This window comes from Triturus cristatus, chromosome 10 (genome assembly GCF_964204655.1).
Source record: "Triturus cristatus chromosome 10, aTriCri1.1, whole genome shotgun sequence".
Taxonomy (NCBI): Eukaryota; Metazoa; Chordata; class Amphibia; order Caudata; family Salamandridae; genus Triturus; species Triturus cristatus.
This window is the reverse complement of record NC_140593.1, coordinates 141117278-141143308: the sequence shown is the minus strand read 5'-3', so window position 1 is coordinate 141143308 and position 26031 is coordinate 141117278. Positions and strand designations below refer to the sequence as shown.

Sequence of the window (26031 nt, the reverse complement as noted above, 5' to 3'; positions counted from 1 at the left end):
TTTGGGGTTCAATCCCAGACACACCCATTTTTGCTAGGATGACAGGGGTATTGAGTGAAGTGTGAATTAGCGGCGTAAAGTAGGGCTTTACATCCCTCAGTGTGTGGAGACCTAATACAATAGAAATGCCAGCTTCTGAGGTGCCACAAGGCCTGCTGAAATTCTTAGCTTTGTAGCAGGCGAGCAGCTGGTTGTGCCCTCCCCTGCTACTGCCAGCCTCCTAAACAAGCATTGGCATAGCCAATAGGTCTCGCCTTTGGGACCTTATAAGTGTTTAGTCATGCAACAGTTGCATAACTAAATACTTATAAGGTCCCAAAAGCGAGACCTATTGGCTATGCAAAGCGGCCGTGTGGCCGCGAAAGTGAAAGTGATCACGATCAAACATCAAAGCGGCCGTGCGGCCGAGAAAGTGAAAGTAATCGCAGTAAAGCGCGGCGCGCGCGCCCGCGCACATGCACTGTAGCTCTAGGCTGGCCTGATAGCACTTTTGGGAGCCCTCTCAATAAGTCTCGCCAGACCAGCGCATGCGCTGGGTCAGGCGAGACCTAAAAAGGGTGTGGGCCCTTATTGCTGTGGGGGCAGTGTGGGACTAAAGTCCACATGCAGGGAGAATGTGCATAGCACTCCAATAGTTAGTTTCACTATCATGTCTGTTTCTCAAAATCATATGTAAGGCACCTTCGACCTAAGTACCTTAAAAGAATTGGGGAAACCAAAAGCTGACAGAAGGTGAGATACAGTGCCAGCGACCTGTCCACAGGACATTTAACTTGATGCCCTAAGGCACCCGGCTAACTTTTCCAAAATCACTGAATTTTCCAACTGAAAGTTTTTATGCTGAGGAAAATCTTCAAATGGCTCCCAAACAACATTAGAAAAAATGCCACTCATCACTGGCAAGTTGGACTATGGGAACACCCTCTACGCCTGGATCACCAAGCAACTCACTGGAAGACTACAGCCCACCCAGAGCTTGGCAGCCAGACTCATCCTCAACCTCCCACAAAGAACTCTTATTAGACCAAACCTCAGGGACCTACATTGGCTCCTAATAAACAAGCGTGCTGAATTCAAACTCTTCACACACACATTCAAGGCACTACATCATTCAGGCCCCACCTATCTGAACAGGCACATCCCCTTGCAAACACCACCTAGACAATCTGTTCCACTGGACTCCTACACACACACATCCTATGCCTGCACAGAACCAGATCAGGAGGACAGGTTTTCTCTTACATCACTCCTAAAGCATGGAACAACCTCATACTCCACATCAGAGCCTCCTCGGCCTCTCTTCTTGAATTCCGCAAGAAGCTTCAGTTAACCAGCGCCAGGAAACCCTCGGTGTCAGTGCGCTCTATAAATTCCACTTAACATAACATAACATAACCAACCTGCCATAAACCTTCCTGCACATAAACAATCTTGAAAGGTGATTTGTTCTTCCTATGTGTGCTGCATTCATTTAAAGAGCAAAAAACGAGGAGAAATTAATAATTTCTCCTCGTATCCCCAGTCTAGGACCAAGTATTACCTGGTCTTACTTTTTGGCCCTGCCCCAGCCTCGTAAATATGGGACAGCATCAAAAAGCAATGGGCGTTGCGGTGGAATGCCCACTGAAACACCCATTGCATGCCCCTTTAACACAAAGTGAAGCGTGAAAAGGGGCCAAATTTACATGGCGGCCTTAAGCCACATTAAGTTGCTTAATGCAACTTTGTAAATAAGGAGAGGGCGTAAATAGTCCATAAAGTGTAATCCAGAGTGTTTTTAAACATATAGAGACTGCTCCCTCATCCAACCTTGTTTAAAGATTACTGCACACCAGTGCATAGCCTTTGGTGCTCTTACATACTTGTACGGGAACCTAACACAGCTATGCAAGGGCGACTAGTGATATGCAGTGCCTCATTGCTCTTATATAAGTATGTAAGGGCACAGATGAGTATGCACTGGAGTGGACACCCTTTGATACTCTTACATAAGTATGTAACGGCTCCGAGGGGTATGTACTGGAGTTGATGCCCCTCGGTGTCCTTACATACTTATGAGGGAACCAAGGGGTATACTGCGGCGCAGTACAGTCCATACCCCTTGGTGACCTTACATAAGTATGCACTGGAGTGGATACCCCTTGGTGCCCATACATAGTTATGTAAAGGCAACGAGCGATATGCACTGCCCACCCTGCCCTTTCGCAGAATTCCAGAGAATTATGATGTAATTCTATGGAATTACACGAATGAAGCCCTGCCAATTGTGCCCACCCCTACTACCAACCTATACATTTATATTTTTGAAAATGAAAGGCTGTTATGGGTAAATAAACAATACCATGAATTAACCAGGTAATAGGTGGTGCATCAATGACTGGAAATGGTGCTTCTCAACTTCTTCTATGCTTAATAAAGTGTATGTGGATCCTATCCTGGCCATTGTTTTTTGAGTGCGTGTCAGATTATATGGTACAAATAAGGCTGTTTCATTAAGAAGTTGCCTAGGCACAAAACCCGATCTAGGTGTTTGTAATGCCCAATTTAGTTGGATAATCGTTCTTAACTGAGCCTGCCCGTGTTGTAACATTTTCAAATCTCCTTTCATGAGATCGAAGGCTGAGGACAAAATAAGATTTAGCGAGTACACTCTTTTAGGAAGCGTATGCATTCCATTGTCAATAACTTTAAAAACTGGGTACCTGTTTTATTGATCCATTTGCCTAATTCTTTCTGCAGCTTCTTTATCTGAGTATTTATTTAATTCATTATAGATGGCGTATATTCCTGTGTCAAGGAATCCTTTATTTCTTTGAGGATGTGGTCCCAAATTTAAGTCAGAAAGATCTACATTTTCATTTATGGAAGAGAAATGCTCTTTCACAGCCGAAAGACTAAAGTGTTCTAGCCATCGTTGGCATAATTAGCCTACACTGTATCTGGTAACAACTATAGGTGTTTGTGCATTATAGCATGGATCAGTGCTGGAATGAAAATGCTGCATGCATGCTTTAGAATTATAAGGCCATAAGACCAAACCTTTAGTAGAGAATTGTGCTGAATTATAGGTTCCATTCTTTATCATGTCATTTATATTTATTTCAGACCTATTCATTGAGAATTGCCAATTATTGAACATAGTCAGACTGACTTTTGGAACAAAAGGTTCCTTTAAATCCTTCACTTTCCGAGGAGCATATGCTTGCAAATGAGACATAATTCTTTTAATAGTCTCAATGTCCCATATCATCGGAAAGAAAGCCGGGTATTATAACATCATCCATTGAAACTCTAATCACATAAGGCAACTGGAATTTCTCAGTAGGGCCCATAATCTGGTATGGAACCTTTACCAGTCTATGCTCTTGGGCACAGGATAAGCTCTAATGGTTGCAGCATAAAAACGTCTGCAGGTTCTGTGGGATGAAGAGTGGGGCTGTAGTTCATGAACCACAGGTGATGAATTTGTCCTTGCAGGGACAAAATGTCCGTTGAGTAGCAGTAGAATGACGAATATCGTTGACAACCACATGAGGAGAAGAAACATTCCTAAAGCAATCCAGGCATAGGACCACAGAGGAATCTTATACTTGTCACAAAACCACTGACAAGCGCAAAGCAGTCTTTGGCAATGAGTGACTGTGAAAGGGGTTGAAAAGTCATCTGAGAAATATCCAGAGTCACTTTCAGAATCGCTGGTCCCTCAGGACTACTGAAAGAGTACCAGTTGAAATGGCATAGCATCAGGTGGAATTTCATAGTATACCATAGAATTCCGTTGGACAGTAACCACTGTCATGTCGGCAGCATCAGCTGTGTCTGTTGCACTCAGTGTTCGGCATAAAGTGTGAAGCTCAAACATCCCTGGCTAGGAAATTAAGCTAGAAATGTCACAGCTTTGTTCAGGGGGTATGGCATTCGGAGCAGGGAAAGGCTGGGAGGCACTACTCTGAATCCTTCTTGGTGTCTGATGCGGCCGGCTTGCACCTAGTGTTTTTGCAACGTGGTCGATGGACACCTGCCTGTTTCTTCTTGACCCAGGCAGAGAAGGCAGAATAACATTTCTGTTGCCTTTTACCCCAAGAACAATGACGGGTGGTTACATAGCTTGCTTGGATTTTCTCCTGAACTAGGATTCCAACTTTGGGAACCCACCAGTCGGCAGCAGTATTAAACTTCTCTTCACAGGTGGAGGCGTCAGAGTGGTTTGTGTTAGACAACTTGTCTCTGACTTATTGGATACTCTGTGAAACATTTAAACATTTTTTCAAGTCAAACTTATCCTCATGCGTCACCTTCCCAGAATTATTCAAGCCAGGCACATTAATAGGAACTCCAAAGAAAACCTTGTATGGAGTATCTCCTCCCAATACTCGTCTAGGCAAGTTATTCAATCCTGCCTAAACTCCGTACAGATTATGGCACCAACTAAGACCTGAACTTAACACCCTTCAGTCAAAGCTTGTTTAATCATGCCATTGGCACTCTCTGCAACACCGTTCGATTAAGTTTTGAACGGGTTGCCGAATTGCGAAAAATCTCTTAGAGCAGACATTGAATCGCTGGAAGCCTTGGAGAAAAACGCAGGATGGTTATCCGAATAAAATGAAGGGTCTGCCCCTATTGACACTAGGCGCTTCAAATATTCTGCGACTGCTGAAGCATTTGCATTTCTCTGTGGCCAAACCCATAGGAATCGAGAACATGATACAATAGCTACCAATATATATTTATATTGTTCAGCTGAATTTCGGGGACCGTGTGGTCAAAATGAATCACCCAGAAGGGGATATTTGAGATCATGAGGAAAGCCGGTGAGGTACTTCTGATAGTGGAGGGTTTAATTTGCTGACAAATTTCACATTGCTTAACATAGTTCCAGGTTTGTTTGTGTAAATCAGGCCACCAATAGCATTGCTATTGTTGCATTTATTCCTGCATGCACAGAGGCCAACCCCTCATGTGCTTCTTTGATTAATTCTAATCTAGACAGATTATTAGGTATTATCTGTCTCCCACTCCTTGTATGGTGACTACCAGAATATTATCAGAATTTAAGGGTGTAGGAGTATTTGGGAAGAAAACCTGCAGGAGGTGTTCTTGCTTGCTTGGGTGCATTAATGGATGTTAATATATCTGTGTCGATCATGCTCTCAGATCTAGGTAAGACTGCTACTCATACAGTCAGTATTGCAGCTTTTGCCGTTAGGTCACCTGCACAGTTCCGTTTAGCATGAATACCATCACGTTGATGTCCCAAGTTGTCCCTCACATGGACCAATGGAAGCTTGTCTTATAAGATAGCTACCTTTCCCCACAGCTATATATTCTTTATTGGATTTCCCTTTGAATCCTTTAATCCATTCAATCAACACTGTTGCAAATCGACATTGTAACCTTGCACACAGAAAGCTAAGTTGGACATGAGTGCGGGAACTGGAGAGTGAGTCTTTTGTAATGCAAGTAGCAGGGCACGTAATTCTGCATGTAGTGCAGTACTGTCACCTTAGAGTTTAGCATGGGTGCATTGTGGGATAAACTCACCATCTTTCACTATATCTTGCACTGCTGTGCAGGATGCAAGTACTTACATTTGGTTCCTATCGCAGGTTGGGCAAAGTCATCTATGTAAACGATGCTCCTGTAAGACTCAACAGGTAAAGTGTCTGGTGTCGGAACAGTATCCTGTTCATAATGGAGAAAAGCTTGTGTATAAAGAGAGGGATCATACTGAAACTTTACATTCACTGCACTTAAAGAAGAGTCGCACTGTACCCGTGATGGGAGTAGAGACAAGCATTAGGAATGCGTGCCTTTGTGGCCACCTCTTGAGCTAGTATGGGAGAAACAATAATTTGTTTTCCATGCGCCAATGGGCACTTCTTCAGAATAGCTGTTTGTACAGCGGTGAGGGTTTTTTCAATGAAAGCAAATAATGCTTCAGCCAGGAAATACAAGTGAGATTCGTAGGCAATTGGGATGGTCTGTCCTTCGTTGTAGGCCACACAGGTGTAACCATAGTTACTGGGTATAACTCTGATAACTAGGTTGGTTTTGGTGTCCCTAGTTTTAAAATAGTTTGTCTCAAGCATGTCTGCTTGTAGAGCACACAAGATATCACTATGTGCGCACACCCACAGTTTAGAGGAAAAATGGGAGACACCAGTTCATACGGAGGCTTCACTCTCTCTGCTTAATGAGGCAAATAAGTCCATCCAATGTTAAGAAAACTCAACAGGGATTGCAACGTTTTTAATGTGTCAGGACGCTGCAAGGTAGCACACTTCTGGAGGAAGTCTGGAGCTAGACTCTTGCCCTCGTCGGATAATTGATATCCAAAGAAAGCAAGCACCGGGTATGTGATCTTCAATTTATTTTTTTATTAATCTTGTAACCATGTGGTCTTAATATTGTCACTACTCTGTCTACCCTGGTAAGGTGTAGATTCAAGTCATCATCAGTTAAGTAGATATTATCAATATAGGACAATACCTCAGGATCTGGTTGTAAGATCTCGCTGAAAACAAGCCAGGACTATTCTTACAGCATGTGGCCAAATGTCGGAATAAAAACTGCACTCGGTTGAAACTAAAAGAAGTTAGATATTCAGTTTCAGGCATTGTATTAGGACTGAAAATCCCATTGAAAATATCCAGGGTCATTTGGTATTTTTGCCGCACCAAGTTCGTCATCAAACCTGTAATGTGGGCATTTTGTATTGCATATGTTCATGTATGCGAATTCAAATTTCTATAGTCTAAAACTATTCCATAAGAACCGTCTGGTTTGGAGACAGGAAAAAGTGGTGTGTTCATGGGTGACAGGTAAGGCACCATTATGCCTAAATTGTCTAATAGTGGTTTAATACCACGCTTTGCTTCTGGTTTTAAGGGGTATTTTGTTTGTGGTTCACTATGAAGAGGAATAACATGTGGACTAAAGTGTTCATCGCACCCCGCTTGATTTCTATACAGGACTGGTACTTGTCTTAAAGCCCATTCATTGGCATAAATTTCCCTGATATCCTCAATATTGTTTTTTGGTTTTAAATGTGGCTCAATGGGACGAGTAGCTAGGGTATCTCTACCTAAAGAGGTGTAACGTTCCACAAATATTTTTGGTAGAACCCATTCACGGTCTTGAACCGTAGCTGCTTCCACTCTCTGGCGTATAGCCAGAACTGAAGCCTCTCCCTTTATGTTGCTTAGAATGATAGAGGAGACTGAAGATAATTTCCCCATTAACTTCATTCCTAAACCCAGTGTTTTGTTGTACTTGTCATAGTACATCAGGGAGGACTGCAAATGAAGGTGCATGATGCGTACTGGTTTAAATGCCAAGAGTTAAACTCCTCTGCTGGAGGCACCATCTCAAGAGGAAGACACATAGTCAGGATTCTGTTTTTGTCTTGGGGGTTAATGTACGGATGCACTGCTTCTAACTGGTTGGTTTTGCGAGCAATCCAAAAAAACATTTAATAAAACTTTGGAAGCGCTTTTCCCAGGATAGCGCTATTAGTCAGTAGACTAATAGATTGTATATGTGTGGGAGCGGCAGGTCCTGCAGAGACAACAACTAATATAGTCTATGCCATAATGTGCCCATGTACCAAAACCTACATCGGAGAGACGTCGCGATCTATGGTGACGCGCCTCACTGAACATAGGTCCGCTATTAGGACTAAAAAATTGCAAGCCCCACTGACACAACATTATGTTGACATGAATCACAACGCGGATGACATACGATGGTTGATTTTGGAAAAAATTCACACCAATGGCACAAAGGGAACAGAGATTCGTAAACGGAGGGAGGTGTTTTGGATATTTTCCTTGGATACCTATAAAAGAGGCTTGAATAATGAAATTCCTTGGAGTCAAGCAATACGATACAACTAATGATCTCTTCATAAAGTTAGAAATATTTGTCATCAACAGGTGGTAAATCACCCACACTAACTAAGGAACACCGTCTCTTCGTTCTGCGTTATTCTTATAATGGAACTTTCAGCTCCATCCAATTTAGTACCCCAGACTAGCTACAATATTGCTTCCATGCTGTGACTAATTGGGAATGCACGAAGATTTGCAGTGATTTTTTAAATGAATTTCCCTCTATCAACGGGAGATCGGTCAAATGGGACTATAAAGAGAATTATGAAGATCGTTTTATAAAGTTTTGAAACCGAACACATATACCCATTACAAGATGGCGCCCATGTTTTCGTTAGATCTCTAATTCGTTTAGCTCATGTTATTCCGCAGCTTGATCAGGGGCGGGGATTTCGACAGTAGGTGCGTCATGTGGATACACCGCGTAGCCAATCATGGTCATTTATCTATCTATATCAACTTTGGCGCGAAAATCCCGTTCGAATTTTTCTCACAGGGGCGGGACAAGGCAACAGTAGCGGTTTGGACGACTGGCGAAGACGCGTCGGGAAAGACATATGGCGGCATAGCTTTCTTTAATATCAACCCCTGCGAGTTGATTCAACCTACGAATACCCTATCCTATTCATTAAGCTTCGCATATCAGGTAGGTTCAATGAATAAATAAAGAAAAAATAAGGAACCTTCAGCAAGAAGTATAATAGAATATGGATCTAAGTAGACAGAACTGAGTCGGTAAAAATACGCCGCAGATTAGATTATTTTACATAACTACTCTGTACACGGTTATGTTTTCAAACTTACGCAACTAGGATAGCATATAGATAGATATGGAATACTATATATGAAGGGTATCAAGAGCACTGAGATGTCGATATTCCTCATGTCTTCTCAGATTTTTCCCGTGACACCCAGCACATATCTGCAGCGCTACGTTCCATCAGATCAGATTAACTTGTTAAGTTTTCTCTACCGGGTTGTCGGAAATTAAGTAAGTATTTTAATAAAAATCTTTGCCTAATAATGGCGCTAATCTATAACATAAATACCATAGGCAAACTATTTACCTTGAAACATACTCGTTTCCCACATTTAGATTGGTTTCGAGATACGTTGGAGAATCAAGCCATTGTCTATCTATCATTGCGCCTTTGGTCGTGAAAAATTGGGGAAAATTTCGCCCTTAAAGTCAGCCTAAAATGAGGTTGTTCTTGATAAGGTACATGGCCATTTTACAGCTTTTAGTACAATCTTTAGCCAACACATTGTTTTTTCAGTTAGACAACACAATTTAGAATGTTTTTATAAAAGTTTATTTGAGTTAGGAACGACATTTAAAGATAAGCACTTACAATCTCTAGTTATATTATTTCAGTGTGTTCCTGCGTATGAGTTACGCGGCTGTACTCATAACATTCTGTGGTATGACAGCTTATTTGGAGTTGAAATATGTAAATTTGTAAATATTGTATATAATAGTAGACTTTTTTAGGGTTAATTTTGTTTTGTGCATTTCAGTAAATTGATATTCTTTGAATATACATGAATATTATAGGTCATTTGTTGTTTTTCTATTATGTTTTAGGAACTAAAACATCATGGCTACCTGATGAAGGCAGAATGCCGAAACGCGCATAGTACGATTAAGTTTAGCCATGTTTGAATAATTAAATCGAATTTATGGTGACCTTCTGACCAAATTGGATTAATTATTGGTTATTTCTTTCTGGTTCTTCTGTTTTTTTCTCCTTTTGCTGATTATCAATTGCAAATGTATGGATACATGATATGTAAAGAATCAAAAGAAATGTAAATATATACACAATAGAGTACATATGAATAACTGTATGAAAAGGAGATGTATTCAAATAGGATGATGAGATAAAACTATGAGAAAATTATGGATAAACTGTATATATATGTATAAAAGTATAGACTTGTATCAATAAATGAAAATTTAGAATTGTATGTTTTGGTCACTGTTGGTTATTTCGATTACTGAATGCACTTTTATTCACTAATTAGTCTACCTTACTCACCATAGTTTCCTATATGTTTATTTGCAAACAGTCTTCACCTTTAGTCTTCTGTGAACCCCTACCTAATCGTTACTGAAACCTGGGGACTCCCACTGTATCATGATTGGATTTCAGGGACCCCCCACTTAGTCTTAACTAGAAGTCAGGGATCCCGGCCTAAACATTTTCGATGACTTGAACCGTAAAACAATGCACACAAAAAACAAGCATTCATCCCACAAATAAACAAATGATTAAATATTGTATCTAATTCCCAAACAAATATTTTTACAAAAATCATTTTGATGTTATTGAGAAGGTTGGAGCTTTTCTAAATTCAAATGAGAGCACTTATCCTGCATACTATATTCTGTTTGATGCACTTGCGCTGCTCCCACCAGAGATGTTTTAAGGCATAGGTAAAGTGGGACCTGGCCCTGGGCCCCAGCCTTTTAGGGGGCCCCCTGATAGAACCAGCTCTGTTCTTGCCCTGAAGACCTTGAATGATTATTAACAGATTTTTTTACATACCGTTTTCCTTTAATTTAATTTTGATATGGGAGATGTATTGGAGTCCAGTACAGACATTTGGCAGAGAAATGTTTGTTTTTCAACACCATTCAAGATCCATTAAAACTGTTTATTTTAGATCATAACAGGACCTCAAAGATGAACAAGCATTTACAATGCAATGGTCTCGGCATTGTTAAAGTTAGAGCTATTGGCATTGCTAATGACATTATTTTTGTGTATGTTTTTAAAACATTTAAAGAAACGGCATTGTTATTTACAATGTCAATAGCTTAATCTCTCTCAAATGCGAGACCTATTGCATTTGCACCCACACACAGAGCCACACACACAAAGCTACCCACACACACACAGCCACCCACACACACAGAGCCACCTACACAGAGCTATTCACATTGAACAACCCACACACAAATAGAGCCACCCACACAGAGCCACCTACACACACACAGTTACCCACACACAGACAGAGCCACCCACGCATAGAGCCACCTACAAAAATAGCCACCTACACAGAGCCACATACACACACAGACTTCAGAAGGCTTGATAGTGATTTGCAGGTATATTCTCTTGCGACGTTCAACAGAGTTAAATGATATGGGGGAGATGGGCGCGCACGCAGACATGCAGTATTCGCCTCCCTTCCGCAGTCTTCCTCCAAGCCGCGGCCTTAGGGCAAATGTTTTTGTTTTGGTCAAGAGATGCAATAACCTCTCGTCGAAATGCCAGCAATGCGGCCCCTCCCCCCCGCTCCGCGGACGGACTGCAAGTTATACACACATTGCTCCAGCTGCTGAAGTGATCTTTGACCCCTCTGTATACTTGGTGTGATAATGGCCCCCCGACACCCTCCCCCCTTGAGCTCAGCCATTAATCACATCCCAGACACAAAGCATCACTCACTACTTCCTGTTTAAGTCCCCACAGACTCTGCGGGGTGCGGGGCTAACCTGGGCCCCCCCCTCCCCTCTACACTGAGGAGAGCTCTCTACCTGCCTGTGGTCGGAGAAACAGCAGCGCCGCCTTCCTAAAGGTCAATACGACAGCAATACGGCCACCGCCATAGCTCCGCATCAACATACAAAATAATATTCAGCGGCCCGCTCCTGTTCGGGCAAGATTTTCTTCGGTCTTTATTATGAATTTTAAAAAAAATGCGAAACAAATACTTTATAAACAGCTTTAGATAGGTCGATAGATTATTACCCCAGCTGCAAAGGCTATTGTGCACAGCCACTAAACATTCCAATACGATCTGTATGATCACAACCAACCAAAAAGTCAGTATTAAAGTTTGGGTTATAGAAAGCGGCGCACAAATAAATAACACTAATTTTGCTTACTGTCCTTTCCGGGCAGTTTTCTTTCCAACGGGCACCACTCGGCCGTTTATCTTTCGGAGGTCGATACATGAATAGCGTTAAGATAGACCAGGACGATAGAGCTCGTCAGCATTTCGAGACGTGCCCCCACTTGACATAGATAGCGTACACCACTAAAGATCCCACGTACTTTCTACTAATGTAACTCATCACAAAGACACTGGACTAAACGCATGGAATGCTCTTCAACGTCTCGTCAGGGGTTGTAAGCGCTACATAGATACAATTGTAATTACTGCATGGTAGTATTTCACTCGTCCATGCACGACGCAATGCTTGTGGTTAAGATTATTGCAACTTGTTTCATTCTGACACACCCCTTATGGAACCCATAAGATTGGTTAGAAAAATCCATGTCAACAAAACCATAAAAGAGACAACGTAGTAAGAAACAAACCTCCGGGATTCCGTGTCTAAGGCGGTTAAGAATAAGATTCGACTTTCAGAACGTGGTGCATCCTCAAAGTACATGCATTTCCGCAATTTCCCCTTTGAGTAACAGAGGGGCTAAAGGGGGCACGGGAAAGAATGGATTCGACCTTCATTTCTTTCACTAGGCAGGTGGCAGGATTACGTCCTTTGTTACCACAGAAGAGCCGATGTGCTTCCGATGAAGGCAGAACAAAGAGGCCCGGCCTGAAAAGGGCCCGCGTGCAGGAAAAACAAGCACACCACTGCCTTTCTCTGAGGCGAAGCAGAAATGCCTCGGAGAAAGGCAGCGGCATTTCCGGATTCGGGGGCGTGTTTTGCTTTTCTCTCCTCTTGCCATTGGCTGGAGGAGATAATGAGAAAAGTAGCAAAAAACACGCCCCCGAATCCGAAAAGGACGGGGCCTGTTCGGAGAGACAAACCTCTTCTCCAATGGCTGGCCAGCCAATGGAGAAGAGGGGAGAAGAGGGGCGGGTTCAAGCCCCTCTTCTCCAAGTCATTAAATCTCGGAGCGAGACTGCGCAAGCGCAGCCCTCGAGCCGAGACCTAAAAATGGCAGTGGATCACGACGATTATTTGCAATAATATTATTGAGATGCTGGTGTATTATGATCATGAAATCACACGTCACTATCCCTGAATATTAGATGTGAACACATTTAGAATTTGGATGAGGGTGCCTGTACCGGGCCAAAGAGGGCATGAAAGAGCTGAAAATGAATCATACATTCAAAGCTGTTACGAACAGGGGCACCAAAATACGTTTGGCCCAGGGGCCCCGACATCCTTAAGATGCCCCTGGCTCCCACAAAGCAAACTGAGGATAATAATGTGATTTTTAGCTACAAATTTCAAATTCCTTCACATTCACAGATCGTTTTAAGATTTTCAGTTTTACATTTTGCTCATTCATTTATATACACTTTATTAACCTGCTAACACTATTTTTAAGCAGTTGCTGACCCCCTGAGTAGACTCCGCGGACCACCAGGTGTCCCCGGGCAACAGGTTAAGAACCACTGTGCTGGATCATCGTCCCTTATCCACACACATGTATGTATTGAACATATATGTCAAAGGAAATCTGGAATGTATCTGTCCCATTGCATTAAATATAGCATATATGCAGAGACAGATCTATAAACCAATATTCAAAAGAATGTACAGGTACTAACAACCAAAAGGGCCCGTGCAACAGGCTACACCTTGCTTTCTGAGCCATCATAATACCTTTATTCCACAAGGAAAATATTGCAAGTGCAACAGCTGCGTAATCAGAAATCGGAGAAATATGATGACCTAGAAAAAGCAGACGGTAGGCACTGCACCGCGCTGATGCATTATGACCTGAAAATGAGCCCACTTGGTTGGAAATAACATGCCGCCCACTCACCAAATGTCAGACTTGGAGTCGTAGCCTTGGTGGTTGAGCGCCTCTGGGCTCATGTAGTACGGTGTCCCGGTAAAGGTCGTTGCAAGGTCACACGATCCCATCAGGAAGCGGGACACTCCAAAGTCACCTAATTAAAACAGAAAGAAATCACGGACAAAGCTCAAACAATCAACCACAAATGTCAATGAGAACAGGGCAATCCAATAGTAAAACATAATATTAAAAGTATTTATTTATTCTCCAGTGGGTTATGTAACACTCGCAGCGGCAACCTCATAGTGCTGGAAACAAAAATGCAGGAAGGACAAGGCAGGCTGCCTGGTCCTTCTCTTGCTGTGCTCCTAGGATCAGGAACTTCCTCCCCATCTGCGTTCTCATTCCTGCACTTCTGGAAGGAACTGAAGTCCCTGCTCTTCTAGCAACACCTTAACTATGTGCAACACTGAAGACAATGGACAATTGGTGATCGTCCTCTGTGCTTAATTTCTGCAGGTGCTTGCAGGTAGTAGGCACTAGCACACATTTTTAGGGAGTGGGACTCATTCTTCATCAAACTGTGGACGAGAGTGCGAATAAAATTCAGAAAAGAGATACACAGAACAGGGAAGGGGCGGTGTGGTTGAAGAAAGAGGCATGAGGTAGGCCCAGGACTGGACAGCCTTGGGAATCGTCAATCCCAGCATTCAGCAGCATTTGGTGAGCTCCTAAGAATTTTTTTTTACAATGTGAAGACTAGTAAGCCCCTATCTCCTGCCTGTATCCCTTTCCTTACCCCCAATCCCCTGTACTCCAGCGCTTCGTTGTTTGGGAACCATGCTCATACCATATAAATCGGCAGATATACTACTTTATTGAGTATTTATTAAATGTTGCATGAAGACAAAGGGTTCTTTAGAGCGTGGAGCGGTAAAACGGGGGAATTAAAGTTGAGAGAAACAAGACGGGGAATAGGAGAGAAGAAAGGAGACTAGTCAAAAACAAGCAGACATTAAAAATACAATATGGGGTTCCTTGCATGAGAAGTCAAAAAGAACTTTAATTAATATCAAAACTGCAGCAGGTTTGTCTTTGTCTTGAAGGCAAGTATCTGCATTGTTCTGTTTTTTATAGGTGACGGACCAAGCCCTAGATTAGATGCCTGCACCCGCTAGTAACCAGAAGAGGTTTTTTAAACAGGTTTTGAAGTGTTCCAAATATTTGTGATTGTACACTACCACTTCACAAATTGAAGTGGAGTAATGCAGTGTTGAAATAATTATGGCAATAGGAGCCACCCCAAAGTTGAACCAGAAAAGGGTAAGTGATGTTTCTGACCAGACGGAGGTGATGGATGAAGTTCTGAAAGGGCTCATTGCCATGTTTAGTTAAGTTGGCCATGGATTATCATAGACTACCTAGATGTTGGGTATATTGCATTAGTAAAATCGATGCTTCTAAGGTTCAGATCACTGTAATGGAAGGGTGCCTGAGTGAGGTGTGTTAGAAGGGTAATTTGTGTTGGAATTTCCAGCTTGGATCATCCTGAGGCATAGTGAGATTGCATCATATTGTGAGTGGACACCACTGCTTGTCTCTAGTGTTGTCGCCCTGAATATACAACCACCTGTTTGATGCCGGTCTACATTTGGAAATTGATTCAAAATTTCATGATAAGATCACTCAATTACACAGGTAGTTACTGAACACGTTAGGTTGTACTGAAGACTACTCTGCATTTCTGCAGGACACCTCAGTGAGAAGGATGTGCCATTCTTTACAATTTGCCAGCAGTTGGATGGGAATGAAATTAGCATGGAAGGGATGCAGGCAGACATTTGGAGCCAGTCTCTGAAGCAGACAAGGAGTCATTTATGGTCTCCTATACCAGAGGCCCCAAAGATCTAGCATAAAGGGCATTGTGGGCTGGCCATTGACAATATTTGTCATGAATGATTTCTCTTATGTTGATGAATGTTGACTCGCTTCCACGCTTCGGTAACAATCTAAACTGGTGGGTGCCCATTCGGTTGTTGTTTTTGATTCAGGTATGTGTTTGTTAAATTTCATTATGGTTTGCATTTCCAAGTCATAGAATTATTTTTGCGGTATTCTAGAAAAATGTGATTTTTCATGGATATTTTCTTTGAACCAAAAAATCTATCCCAACATCTCTGCCAGAAGGAAAGGAACTTGCATCGGAACAACTAGAAGTGTGGGAATGAACTGATAGCATGCTGTACAAAGTGCCTGCACGCGGGGCACTGGTGTCGCTGTGACTGAAGTGGGTGTGTGGAGAGAAGGGCATCACCCAGATTAGGCTGATGTCACCTTTTCTAGATTTCATCTGAAGATTTCACCCACCAATACTTTTCAGTCTAATGACTATTAATACCAGAATAAGATAATTTAGCCACGATTGTACATTTCGGGCAAAGAAAATCTGAAATATAGTGTAGATTCTGGATTTTCAAGTATTAAAGTAGTGGAAAGCAGTACCTTCCCAATCAAAGACCTGCATTGTGTTGACAAAAAAATAATGAAATTCTTGTGGAGCCGACTGGACCAAACTCTACCAACTCTGCCAGTGGTGTAATGAAACTTGAGGGGGCCCTCCTACAAAGTACATAGAGGGCCCCCACGCTCCAGGCTCAGTGAAGAGCTCCCAGGCCAGGGGCCCACTGCCCATGCACAGAGCCAGAGGGAACCCCCTGGAGCTTGGGCCCCGCAACACGGGGGCTTCGGGGTGTAAAGTTACGCCACTGAACTCTGCCCTCAGGTCAAACATCTGACCAAGTCATCTAGGGCTCTGTGTGGTACTCTTAGTAGTATGCTATAGGTTGAGTATTTTTGGTTGTTTTTGTGTGAAACAGCGAAACATTGGGAGCGAAACGTATTATACTAACTAATTATTTTTTCTTACTACTGCATGGTATACTGCGTTCTTAACTCTGTGACTTCAGTTATCTAATAATACTCATGAAGTTACGCTGAGACATGATGAGCCCTTTACACGCTGGGTCAGGTCAGCTAGGTAAGCCAACAAAGACAACCAGGATTGTAACGTCTGTCTGCATATTTAAGGTATGCATTCCATCAATCACACCTGCAGGCAGTAAAGATTGAAAGGCCTGGTTGCTCTGTGGCTTACTCACAGACACATGAGTAAATCTACACTTGTAAGTTTACTCTTGCACTTTGTAATACATGTACTAGGCTAATCACCATTTAAGCTTGTAAATTTATTACAAAGAGTAAGTTTATAAGTCTCCACCGCTTGAATTCAGAGGGAAGAGCCTAATTTACGATGGTGAAGTTACTTCTTGCAACTTTGTATACGTAACAGAGATTTCCGTTACCCCAGCGGAGTTAATGTATAGGGAAAAGTTTATGAAAGTAAAAAAAAAAAACTATAAAAATATTTTAAGATAAACATTAATGTAAATTAATTTAAACTATGTATTTTGAATGTAGAACAAAATACAAAAAAAGCTATAGCATTATTAACTTGATTTTGAACTAAATATTTAATTATTTAGAAAATATTAAATTACATTTATTGGTTTTTCTTAAGTTATAAATGTAAAAAATCCCAACTAAAGTATATTTATTATGCAGTAAAAAAATCTTAAAAGTTGTGTACAGAATTTATTTAAGTTAATTTTAGTATTTTACTATCAAATTACTTTTACATGAATTTTTTAATGTAAATAAGGTTATTACCATATTTTATGACATAATAATAATTAGGTTTTACTTATATAATTTGTTAAACATTAATTTAAATGTATTTATATTAATATGATGTTAAAATATGTTAACTTATTCTAATATTAGTTCCTATGGGCTTTAATTTTTGTCTGCCTCCTTTATTTTGTATTTGTCTATGGAGGTTAATGCAGTACCGGTGGTTGGCAATGTGCGGTCTGGACTTACTTCCTCCAGCTCTGAACTGGAGTAGTTTTACAACTGTATTGGGTTCTTTTTTGGCTGAAAATCAAAGAGTTTGGCTTGTGATTAGCAATAGCCTTACTCTTTTGTGTGTGGCTGCATGACCCGATAACCACTCCTTACTTTTCCCATACTGCCCCTTAACACCCCCCCTTTAGTAGTAAGTATTCTCCATTTTCCAGCCACTCCCTGTCCCTCCCACATTTACTATCAAAACATATACCTGAGTGTGCCTGTGGTGGGGAAATAAGTGTTTGCTCATGCAGGCTTGATCTAAGTCTGCGGTGAAGGGTGCAGCTGATGCTCGGCTCTCCCTTTTCCCTGGTCTATCTAAGCCCCCACTGCCCCTAGCCTGAAAGGCTGGCTCCACTGTTCACCACTGGAATTTGCTGCTACTGGCAATCCCTGCTGCTGCCACTAGATGGAGCCACACTTTACTGATACAGTTTAGTGCATTGTAACATCTATGCAGTGCTATGCAATGGAACAATAGTTTACAATGCAATAATATGCAACAATACAGTGAAGTGCAGCATAGTACTATGCACTGCAACAATACAAGACAATGCAAAAATATCGTACAATGCAATATTGTGCAGTGCAACAATACAATGCAATACTACACAACAATACTGTGCAATGTGATGCTACAAAATAATATACAGGTTTCTAGTATTCAATACTATACATTGCAGTAAAATGCATTGTACTGTGCAATGTCATTCAGTACAGTACAGTGCAATGCAATGAGGGACAATTAAATGCATTGTGATTCGGTACTCCAGGCCTGGTGTAATACTTGTTTGGGTAAACTTCTGGTAATTTTCTGGCATTTTTCTACTATTGCTATTCCTATCTGAGGGTTAGTGTAACATGTCTGCATTGGATCATCTATTCATGCCCTGCATGTCATGTTCACTCAGACATATACTCACTTAATCATACATGTTTCCACCCACCCATTATTTCGCCACACCATCACTCACTCACGCATCCATCCATTCAGTCACCCTTCCAACCCCTGACACTTCCTCACCTTGACCCTCACTCTTCCACCCTCAAAAACAAACTTGCCAATCAATGTCGAAGCACTTATGAAATAGCCAGACCTTTTGGCTTTGCCTTAATTTGCCGGACGTATGGACACAGCTATGTCTGGGAGTCTCCTCTCATAAAATCGCCATCCTCTGCCGGATATAAAGAAGCTAGTGAAGTGACCGTGCAGAATTGAAAGACCAGCATTTCTACAAAGGGCGCAATCTCTCTCCTAGGGCATCGGGCATTTGCCCGGGAGGCTGGAAGGGTTTGGGACAATTTAGGAGGGGCACTGCGGGCCGGTTTTGCAGTGATGTGGCAATATCGGCCTCAAGTAACAAAAGTAGCAGTGCTGGGGGCCAGTTTTGTTAAGCAGCAGTGCCTCACTCTTCCCCCCTCCTTGCAACATTGCCAGAACTGCTTTTGGTTCCCAGTCCGGCTCTGTCTCAGGACTAGGTGCAAGAGAAGCGGCACATCTTCTTCTCAACAGCCTGTTGGTCAGTAAAGATGACGGCCATCTTTAATTTTGGCTGTGAGCAGTCACACCTTCGGAGCTCATTTAACCACAGGGTGCACTCTGAAACACGGACATACTTTTACAAGAAAGTGGCAACTTGAGCATTTCATAAGCCTCTTGAGTGACCTGTGCAGATTTTGAAAATTTGTTGCTATTGGAGTGTGGTTGCTAAAGGTATAAATTGCTAATAGATATGGGGGGGGGGTCGTCGTTGGGCAATTGACCATGTATTCAGCCAGTTGCCTTGCCAGTGACTTTATATAACTGTTCACAAACAGCCCCGACAATTATTACGCATCGTGTGTTAGCCTAACCCATTTTAGTGCTGGTGTGCGCATCACCGCACTAAAATGCATTAGTCCTGCTTTTTATAGCTGCTGGGACCAATATTATAATATGCCACTAGGCGCAGTATTCGTGTAAGTCAGCCGGCGTACTTCAGCTTGCTGAGCCGCAATTATTTTCAGCTCCTGGCTGACTCTCCCAGGCAGGGAGGTGGAGCTTTCCTGGGGTAGTAACAGTGTGTGAAACATCAATTGCTTCAGCAGACATTTTCAGTAAATAAACCAGTGGCCTGGCATCTCTGGGCCACTAGGTTTGGCGTCTGTCTTCTGAACAAAGAGGATCCTGGGCACTGCCCACGTGGTGCCTTTTTGTTTTCCGGCACACAACACTAATGATTGGCCCCAGAGGGCAGTTTGTGTTTTGCAGCTCAGGGTTCGCGCGCGAGTTGGTGGCGCCACATTGCCCCTGTGCTCTATGTGGTGCCACATGGTCCATGTGCTCGGTGTGGCGCTGGTGCAGGTGTCCATGCTGATGGGCAGCAGCGCAGGATGTTTCCTCCAAAAGTTGCTTGACAAGTTTTTTTTAGGTCGAGCCTAGAGTCAGCGCGCACGCTCTGCTCTGCGAGGAATGCAGTATTCCGTCTGTGTGGTTTGCCCATGCCCACCACTTTTGATTGATTCCTTTTTGTGCCTTTCAAAGTGCCTTTCTTTTGTATGGTCAACTGGTGTAATGTGTCCCTCCTTTGGGTACGTTTCTTACACCCATGGTGACTGGCCCTGTTACATGGGTCAGTTTGCTTCAGGCCAGTTCCTACTTGTGCCAAACTCTTTTTTAAACATTTGTTTATGCTCAGAACACTAGCGCTCGTGATTTGAGTCGCTGTGCTGTATTTGGTCAGCAGTTATATAGAGATAGGTTTCTGTGGATGGCTGCCGAGCGCAGGAGGCATTTCAGACCCACCCACTACTTGTTGCAGCCCAGCATGCTGAGCTGTATCTTGTAATATGGGGGACGCAAGTTTCTCTTGTTTTCTATGTAATTATCTCGCTTTAGTTTGACGTTGTGTTTGCACCGAGCTGGCCCACCTCCTGCTTCTGGTGGGCCACGAGTTTCATGTTTCACGAGGCAGCTTCAGTTACTGAGATGCTCAGGTAGAATCTCCAGACTGTCAGGCAATGCTGTGATTTGCAGCGCTTAAAGGTATACTAAATAGAGGCAATGTTTTCAGCGGGTGTTCTGCTCCACTCCTACCAGCCCATTGCACACACACTTTAGGCAGCACTACCTGAGCCGCTGCTGTCCCCTGTTATCCAGACTTGTTCCAGGCACTTCACCCGGAGTGCTGCAAGAGACATTAACATTATCCATCTTTGGAGATCTTCAGCTTTGGTGTAGCTTATCCCTCGGCCTGCCTGCAGGGGAAACGGAGGGTCTGCCATAGGTGTTTGGTATCGCTTTGTTCGCCCTAAGTTGGCAGGGTATGCCCAAACGTGGGTCCCTTGCTCACTTTGCCACTGGATTCAAGATAGCCTGGCTGATGAGGGCTATGAACCTGAAAAACGGTCCCTGGAAGCTTGTTTCCGGTCCAGGGAAGACATGGCTTGGCAGTTTGGGCTGGACTGTTCCCATGAGGCACAGGGCCAGATTGATTTGCATATGGCCATGTCTGAACTGGGGTGGTGGAGTGAGCTAAAGAATGATGATGGATTAAACCCAGATCAGTTGACTGGGGGTGAGTGTTTGATTTGCTCAAACGCTCCATCCATCGTCCCCATTGGTATCGATAGGTGTTGAGTGGCCACATCCCGCCATTCTCCACAATCATTAACCATTACTAGACTATGAGGCACTCATAGCGCACTCTTCTCTTTGTCTTACGCTATGCTGCAGGAATTGGCACGCTAAAGTGCTTTAAGTAATTTTTGAAATCTGCGTGAGCTACACTCATGAACAGCTTAGGCCAGGCTGGCCAATTGTTGCTTCACCCACTTCCCCTCTCATCCCTCCCACACTCCCACTATACACTCTCAAATCTCATCCCTCCCTCACTACCTCTGCCCTCTCTATACTTCCTACTCATACATACTACCTTCCTGTATCTCCTTGCACTGTGCATTAGTTCACCTTTCACCTTTCTCTGCTCTAGATGCCCCTTCCACTTGTTCCTCTAACTCTCTCTCGTACTCTTTTTGACCCATCTCTCGCTCTCTCATGCACTATTCCCGCCTCTCTCATGTGGTTGACTTCAGGTCTTCCAGCACAGTTTCTCTCAAGTAACTTTTGAAAATGTCCCTTCCTTAAACCTACACTCTCCTCTTCTTGTAGTGTCTTCTGTGTACACAAAACCTCCCTCTTTCTGCGTCTGTGGCCTGCTCTCCCATCCCTTCTCACACACTATTTCTGCTCCTCTGTCTCAAGGTCAATAACCGCTTCCTACACAAACTACCTATCCGTCTCATTCTTCCTTTCTGTCTATTCTCTGCAGCTCTCACCACTTTTTAGTCACCATGCCACATAATTCCACTACACTACTGCTCTACACAACATACAATTACACAACTAACAATTCCAATCCAACCCACATAATTCCACTCCACACCACATACATTCAATACACTCCAAAACAAAACAAATACGTAAAAAAACAATCATTTACAATGCCAATAGCTCTAACTTACAAATGCGAGCCCTATTGCATTGCAAAAGCTTGTTCTTTTCTTCAGCCAGCCCCTGCAGACCCCTGGACATAAAGCCCAGGACGCTGGATGCTGTTGACTTTAAAGCAACAGGTTGTAGACCTCATCTGCTCTCTGGCCTCCAGGTCATGTGTGTGGGGTCCCTGTAGACCGGTCAGATCCTGGCAGCTGATCCCACTCTTAAATAGTGCTAATCAGCCCCAACAGTGGCTACAGGGCCCTTCCAGCGGTGCCGATGGCAACGTGATCGTGATTTAAAATGCAAGAAAACGGCCTGTGTTGCTGCAGTTGCTGCACCCTAGGGAGACGACCGTGAAGGGCAACACAGACAACTTGCATTTCGGCGGACCCCGAGCAAGGCCTAAGATCTAAGATGCTCTCTGCTGGCGGATCCTCAGCTTGCCCAGGTAGTCAGGCAGGGCCGGACTGGCCGTAGCGGGCACCAGGCAATCCCCGGTGCGTCGCACAGGTGGGGGCCGGTTTTGGGCCCCTGGGGGCCGTTTTTGTTACAGGGCCGTTCTTGCAGCATAGATGCAAAATCGGCCCTGTAACAAAATCGGACGAAAACCGGCCCTGGCACAGAGCTCGGCGGCACCAGAGGGGGCCGGCCGAGCACTTTGCCAGGGCCGGTTGTGGTTCCCAGTCCGGCCCTGTAGTCAGGTGAGTCTGGCAGCAGAGTTCTAAAATTAGTGATATGAGGGGCAATATCAGAGTCAGTGCTTAAATGGCACAAACAAAAGTGCCAGGGCTCTAGTCAGGAGGCAAACCCAGCAAGCACCACACATTGCCCCTGCCAATGACAGCAACAACACAACTACTAACCATCACACTCCTCCGAGTGTGACAATTCAGACTATTTTGGGCCCCATAAGCTATAAGGATGGCTTGAGCGGCAGTCATTTTTAATGTATATTGAATTAACAATTAACTGTTGTGCTCATCTCTAAATTAGACAGACAGCACCACCCTCTGGCAGACTGTGACAAGCACTGGTATTGACAATTAAGTGCTGGTGAGAGCACCGGAAACCACCGGCTCAAATTAAGCACTGATCAGATTTTGAGGGGGGAGGGGTGCACAGGAAAGACAAGGTTAAATATTCAAATAATTCTGTCCCTGTTTTTATGTTTTTTTCACCTTCAGGTAAGTGCATGTAAAATAATGCACATACCTTAAATAAAAGATTAATGCAGGTTAAAGTTATGATGGGAAATGCTCAATTTTACATTGTGAAACCTAAAAGGGTTAATTCATTATCTCTACAGATGTCCTTGTCCGTGCATCCAGAGATAAACCGAATTGAATCCTTTTTTTCACAGTAGAAAACTATACAAAATGTCATCCTGCAACTGAAAAGGCACTTTGACTATGTAAATCATTAATTGTATCATACACAGTACAAGATGAGCATCACTCAAAGTGTCCCATAGATGGCTATAGAATGTCACTCCTAAGTGCACAGAAACCCCGGAAACGTCACACATAAGCAATCTGAAAACTTGGCAGCTATGCACAAACAAACACATTATAAAGCAATTTATTCTACAAAAAAACAGGCACAGCCAATGATTATCTGTTGAATCTCCACTGAGGAGTGAGAGAACGCCACTTAATTAAATCAATTCAATGAAAGAATGGGAACAATTTGCATAGGGCTCAGTAAACGCCAAGGCTAATTGTTAGCATCACAGTAATGGCTAATTAGATAAAGCTTGAGGTTGATGTTCATATCAGATCAATACTTTAATAATGCGCAATAATGAACGTGCACGAGCAGGCATTGAAAGTTAAGTGATCTAAGGTCACATTGTTAAATGTGTGTAAATCAGGGCGTAATAAAATGTTTTCACTAATTGAATGTGCATGAATCTCCCGCGAAGCAATTATTTTCAAAATGAGTTTGTGTATGTCTTGTTTTATTTGTTTGGAAATGTATAAAAAAAATGCCTTTGGGCTTTGCCATCAATGCTAACGCATGCTGTAAACTGGCAACCCAATGGAGCAGCAGCAGGTGAAACCCTGGGATTGGCTCATTAAACAGACATCCCAGAGATGCTGCGTTCATCCCCTTCAAAAAGAAAAGCTAGAGCGTAATTAAAGGCCTTACGTTTGGACAGCAGGAGTGTAGACAGAAGGGCTTAGAGCTCCAACCGATTGTTTCCACAGCTGTGGACCAATGTGTCTGAATCCAGGGCAGTGTTTGCCATGATGTGCAGTGGGTTTTTCCACTCTTTTAGGGACAGGAGTACCTAATTGCTGCCGGCAGGATCTGATTTTCAAGTGCAGGCTGTTGTTGGAGGGGCGTCTCTGGCAGTGGTTAATTTGTAAAATATTAAGTGCCAGGGCCCTGACCAGGAAGTCACTGCAGCCTGCACCACCCATTGCCCCGCCATCACTGCCAATGACAATACCAAAACAACTACTATACCATCTCTCTCGCCTGCAAGTGCGACAGTTCAGAATATTCCAGGTCCCCAAAGCTAAAGGAAGGGCTGGGGAGGCAGGTATTAGTAATTCTTTAATGTTTATTGTATTCATAAACAGCCTTTGTGGTTCTGCTCATCTTTAAATTAGATGAACAGCGCCACCGTGTGGAAGACTGTCATTGGGGCGGTGTTGACAATCAAGTGCCGGTTCAGAGCATCGGACACCAATTAAGTATCAGTGCCGAGTACCAGAAACCACTGGTTCAAATTAAGCACTGGTCTCTGGATATTTACACCAACACTGTGCAGTAATGCAAAGAAGTACAGTACCATGCGCATCATGCTAGCGTAAAAGAAGAACTGCTTGAATAAGGTGCGGCTCAATTCTTGGCCATATCTCAATAACCACTAGTGCTGGGATCACAAGACGTGTGAGTGGGGCTAATTCATGTCCTTGGTGGTAAGTTAAGGCAGTGCATATTCAGACAATAGCATTCCAGCAGTAACATGGATCTACTTCGACTTCATTCAGGGCGCAAGTTGCTCATGATTAATCAATTCAAATTGCCAACTCATACCACTAACATATTATCTTCTCCCTTTAAAGTGCTCCACGACAGCCACAAGCAGCTTGGTGCACTTTCCAAACATTCTAACTTACATGAATATTATGCCCCCTCGCACTTATGTTAAAAATGCTACATTGCAATGGCTGAGCCATTTAAACAATGGTACTACCAGTCCACCATTTCTAGAATTTCCTACTCTACTGGTGGGTATGCATCACCATTGGTGGCTCCCACCACCATATTAGGAAGGTGACAAAGAGGCTGACAGAAAGTGATTCCACCCCTCCTGTGACCCTACCTCCACCCCCAATGACCCGACACCCCATGATAAGTCCAAAACCAAAATCCACTGTTGTTGGAGGTTTGGACATTACCCCAAGTTCCAAAATCAAGCAATATTTTTTTTTGGTATGCCTAATGTGCACATACGGTCTTCTACGTGACTTAGGAAAGGAAGGTAAAAATGAGTGCTAATAAAAGCTGTATCCATCCTTTATAATAAATAATGGTGTTGAATTGTCTCTTTTAATTTTTGGTTGGGTTACACTGGATGCATATCCACACTGTATTTCATAAAAACGTGAACGTGAACCATAGGATTGCACTTTTCTAATGATCTGGCAACACATTCTGTATTGCTTGCTGTTAGGCCGGGCATCCTTGGCGTGGTTTCCCCTGATTTTTTGCCTCTACCTACTGTATTTTTTGACTGTTTGCCGACTATCATTTTTGCTGGTTTAGGTACTCTGGGCACTTTACCACTGCTAATCAGTGCTAAAGTGCAAGTGCTCCCTATGTATATTGTGATTCTGATTTGTTATCCATGATTATCATATTTTGTTTACTGATAAGTCCCTAGTAAAGTGCACTGTGCATGCCCAGGGTCTGTAAATCAAATGCTACTAGTGGGCCTGCAGCACTGATTATG

The 26031-nt window shown here is 43.0% G+C and overlaps 1 protein-coding gene and 1 long non-coding RNA gene across 5 annotated transcripts in view; one reads left to right on the top strand and one right to left on the bottom strand.

Annotated features, from left to right (window-relative positions):
* The window catches only part of LOC146789049 (uncharacterized), a 53175-nt gene extending 43433 nt beyond the window's left edge, over positions 1-9742 (top strand). For both annotated transcript variants that reach the window (XR_014970019.1, XR_014970018.1), the window contains one exon: positions 9478-9742. This is a non-coding gene — a long non-coding RNA (uncharacterized LOC146789049). The remainder of the gene's footprint in view (positions 1-9477) is intronic.
* The window catches only part of NEK11 (NIMA related kinase 11), an 835513-nt gene that overhangs the window by 490802 nt on the left and 318680 nt on the right, over positions 1-26031 (bottom strand). For all 3 annotated transcript variants that reach the window (XM_085630659.1, XM_085630661.1, XM_085630660.1), the window contains exon 6: positions 13649-13775. In XM_085630659.1, the coding sequence (XP_085486785.1) occupies positions 13649-13775 (127 nt within the window). The remainder of the gene's footprint in view (positions 1-13648; positions 13776-26031) is intronic.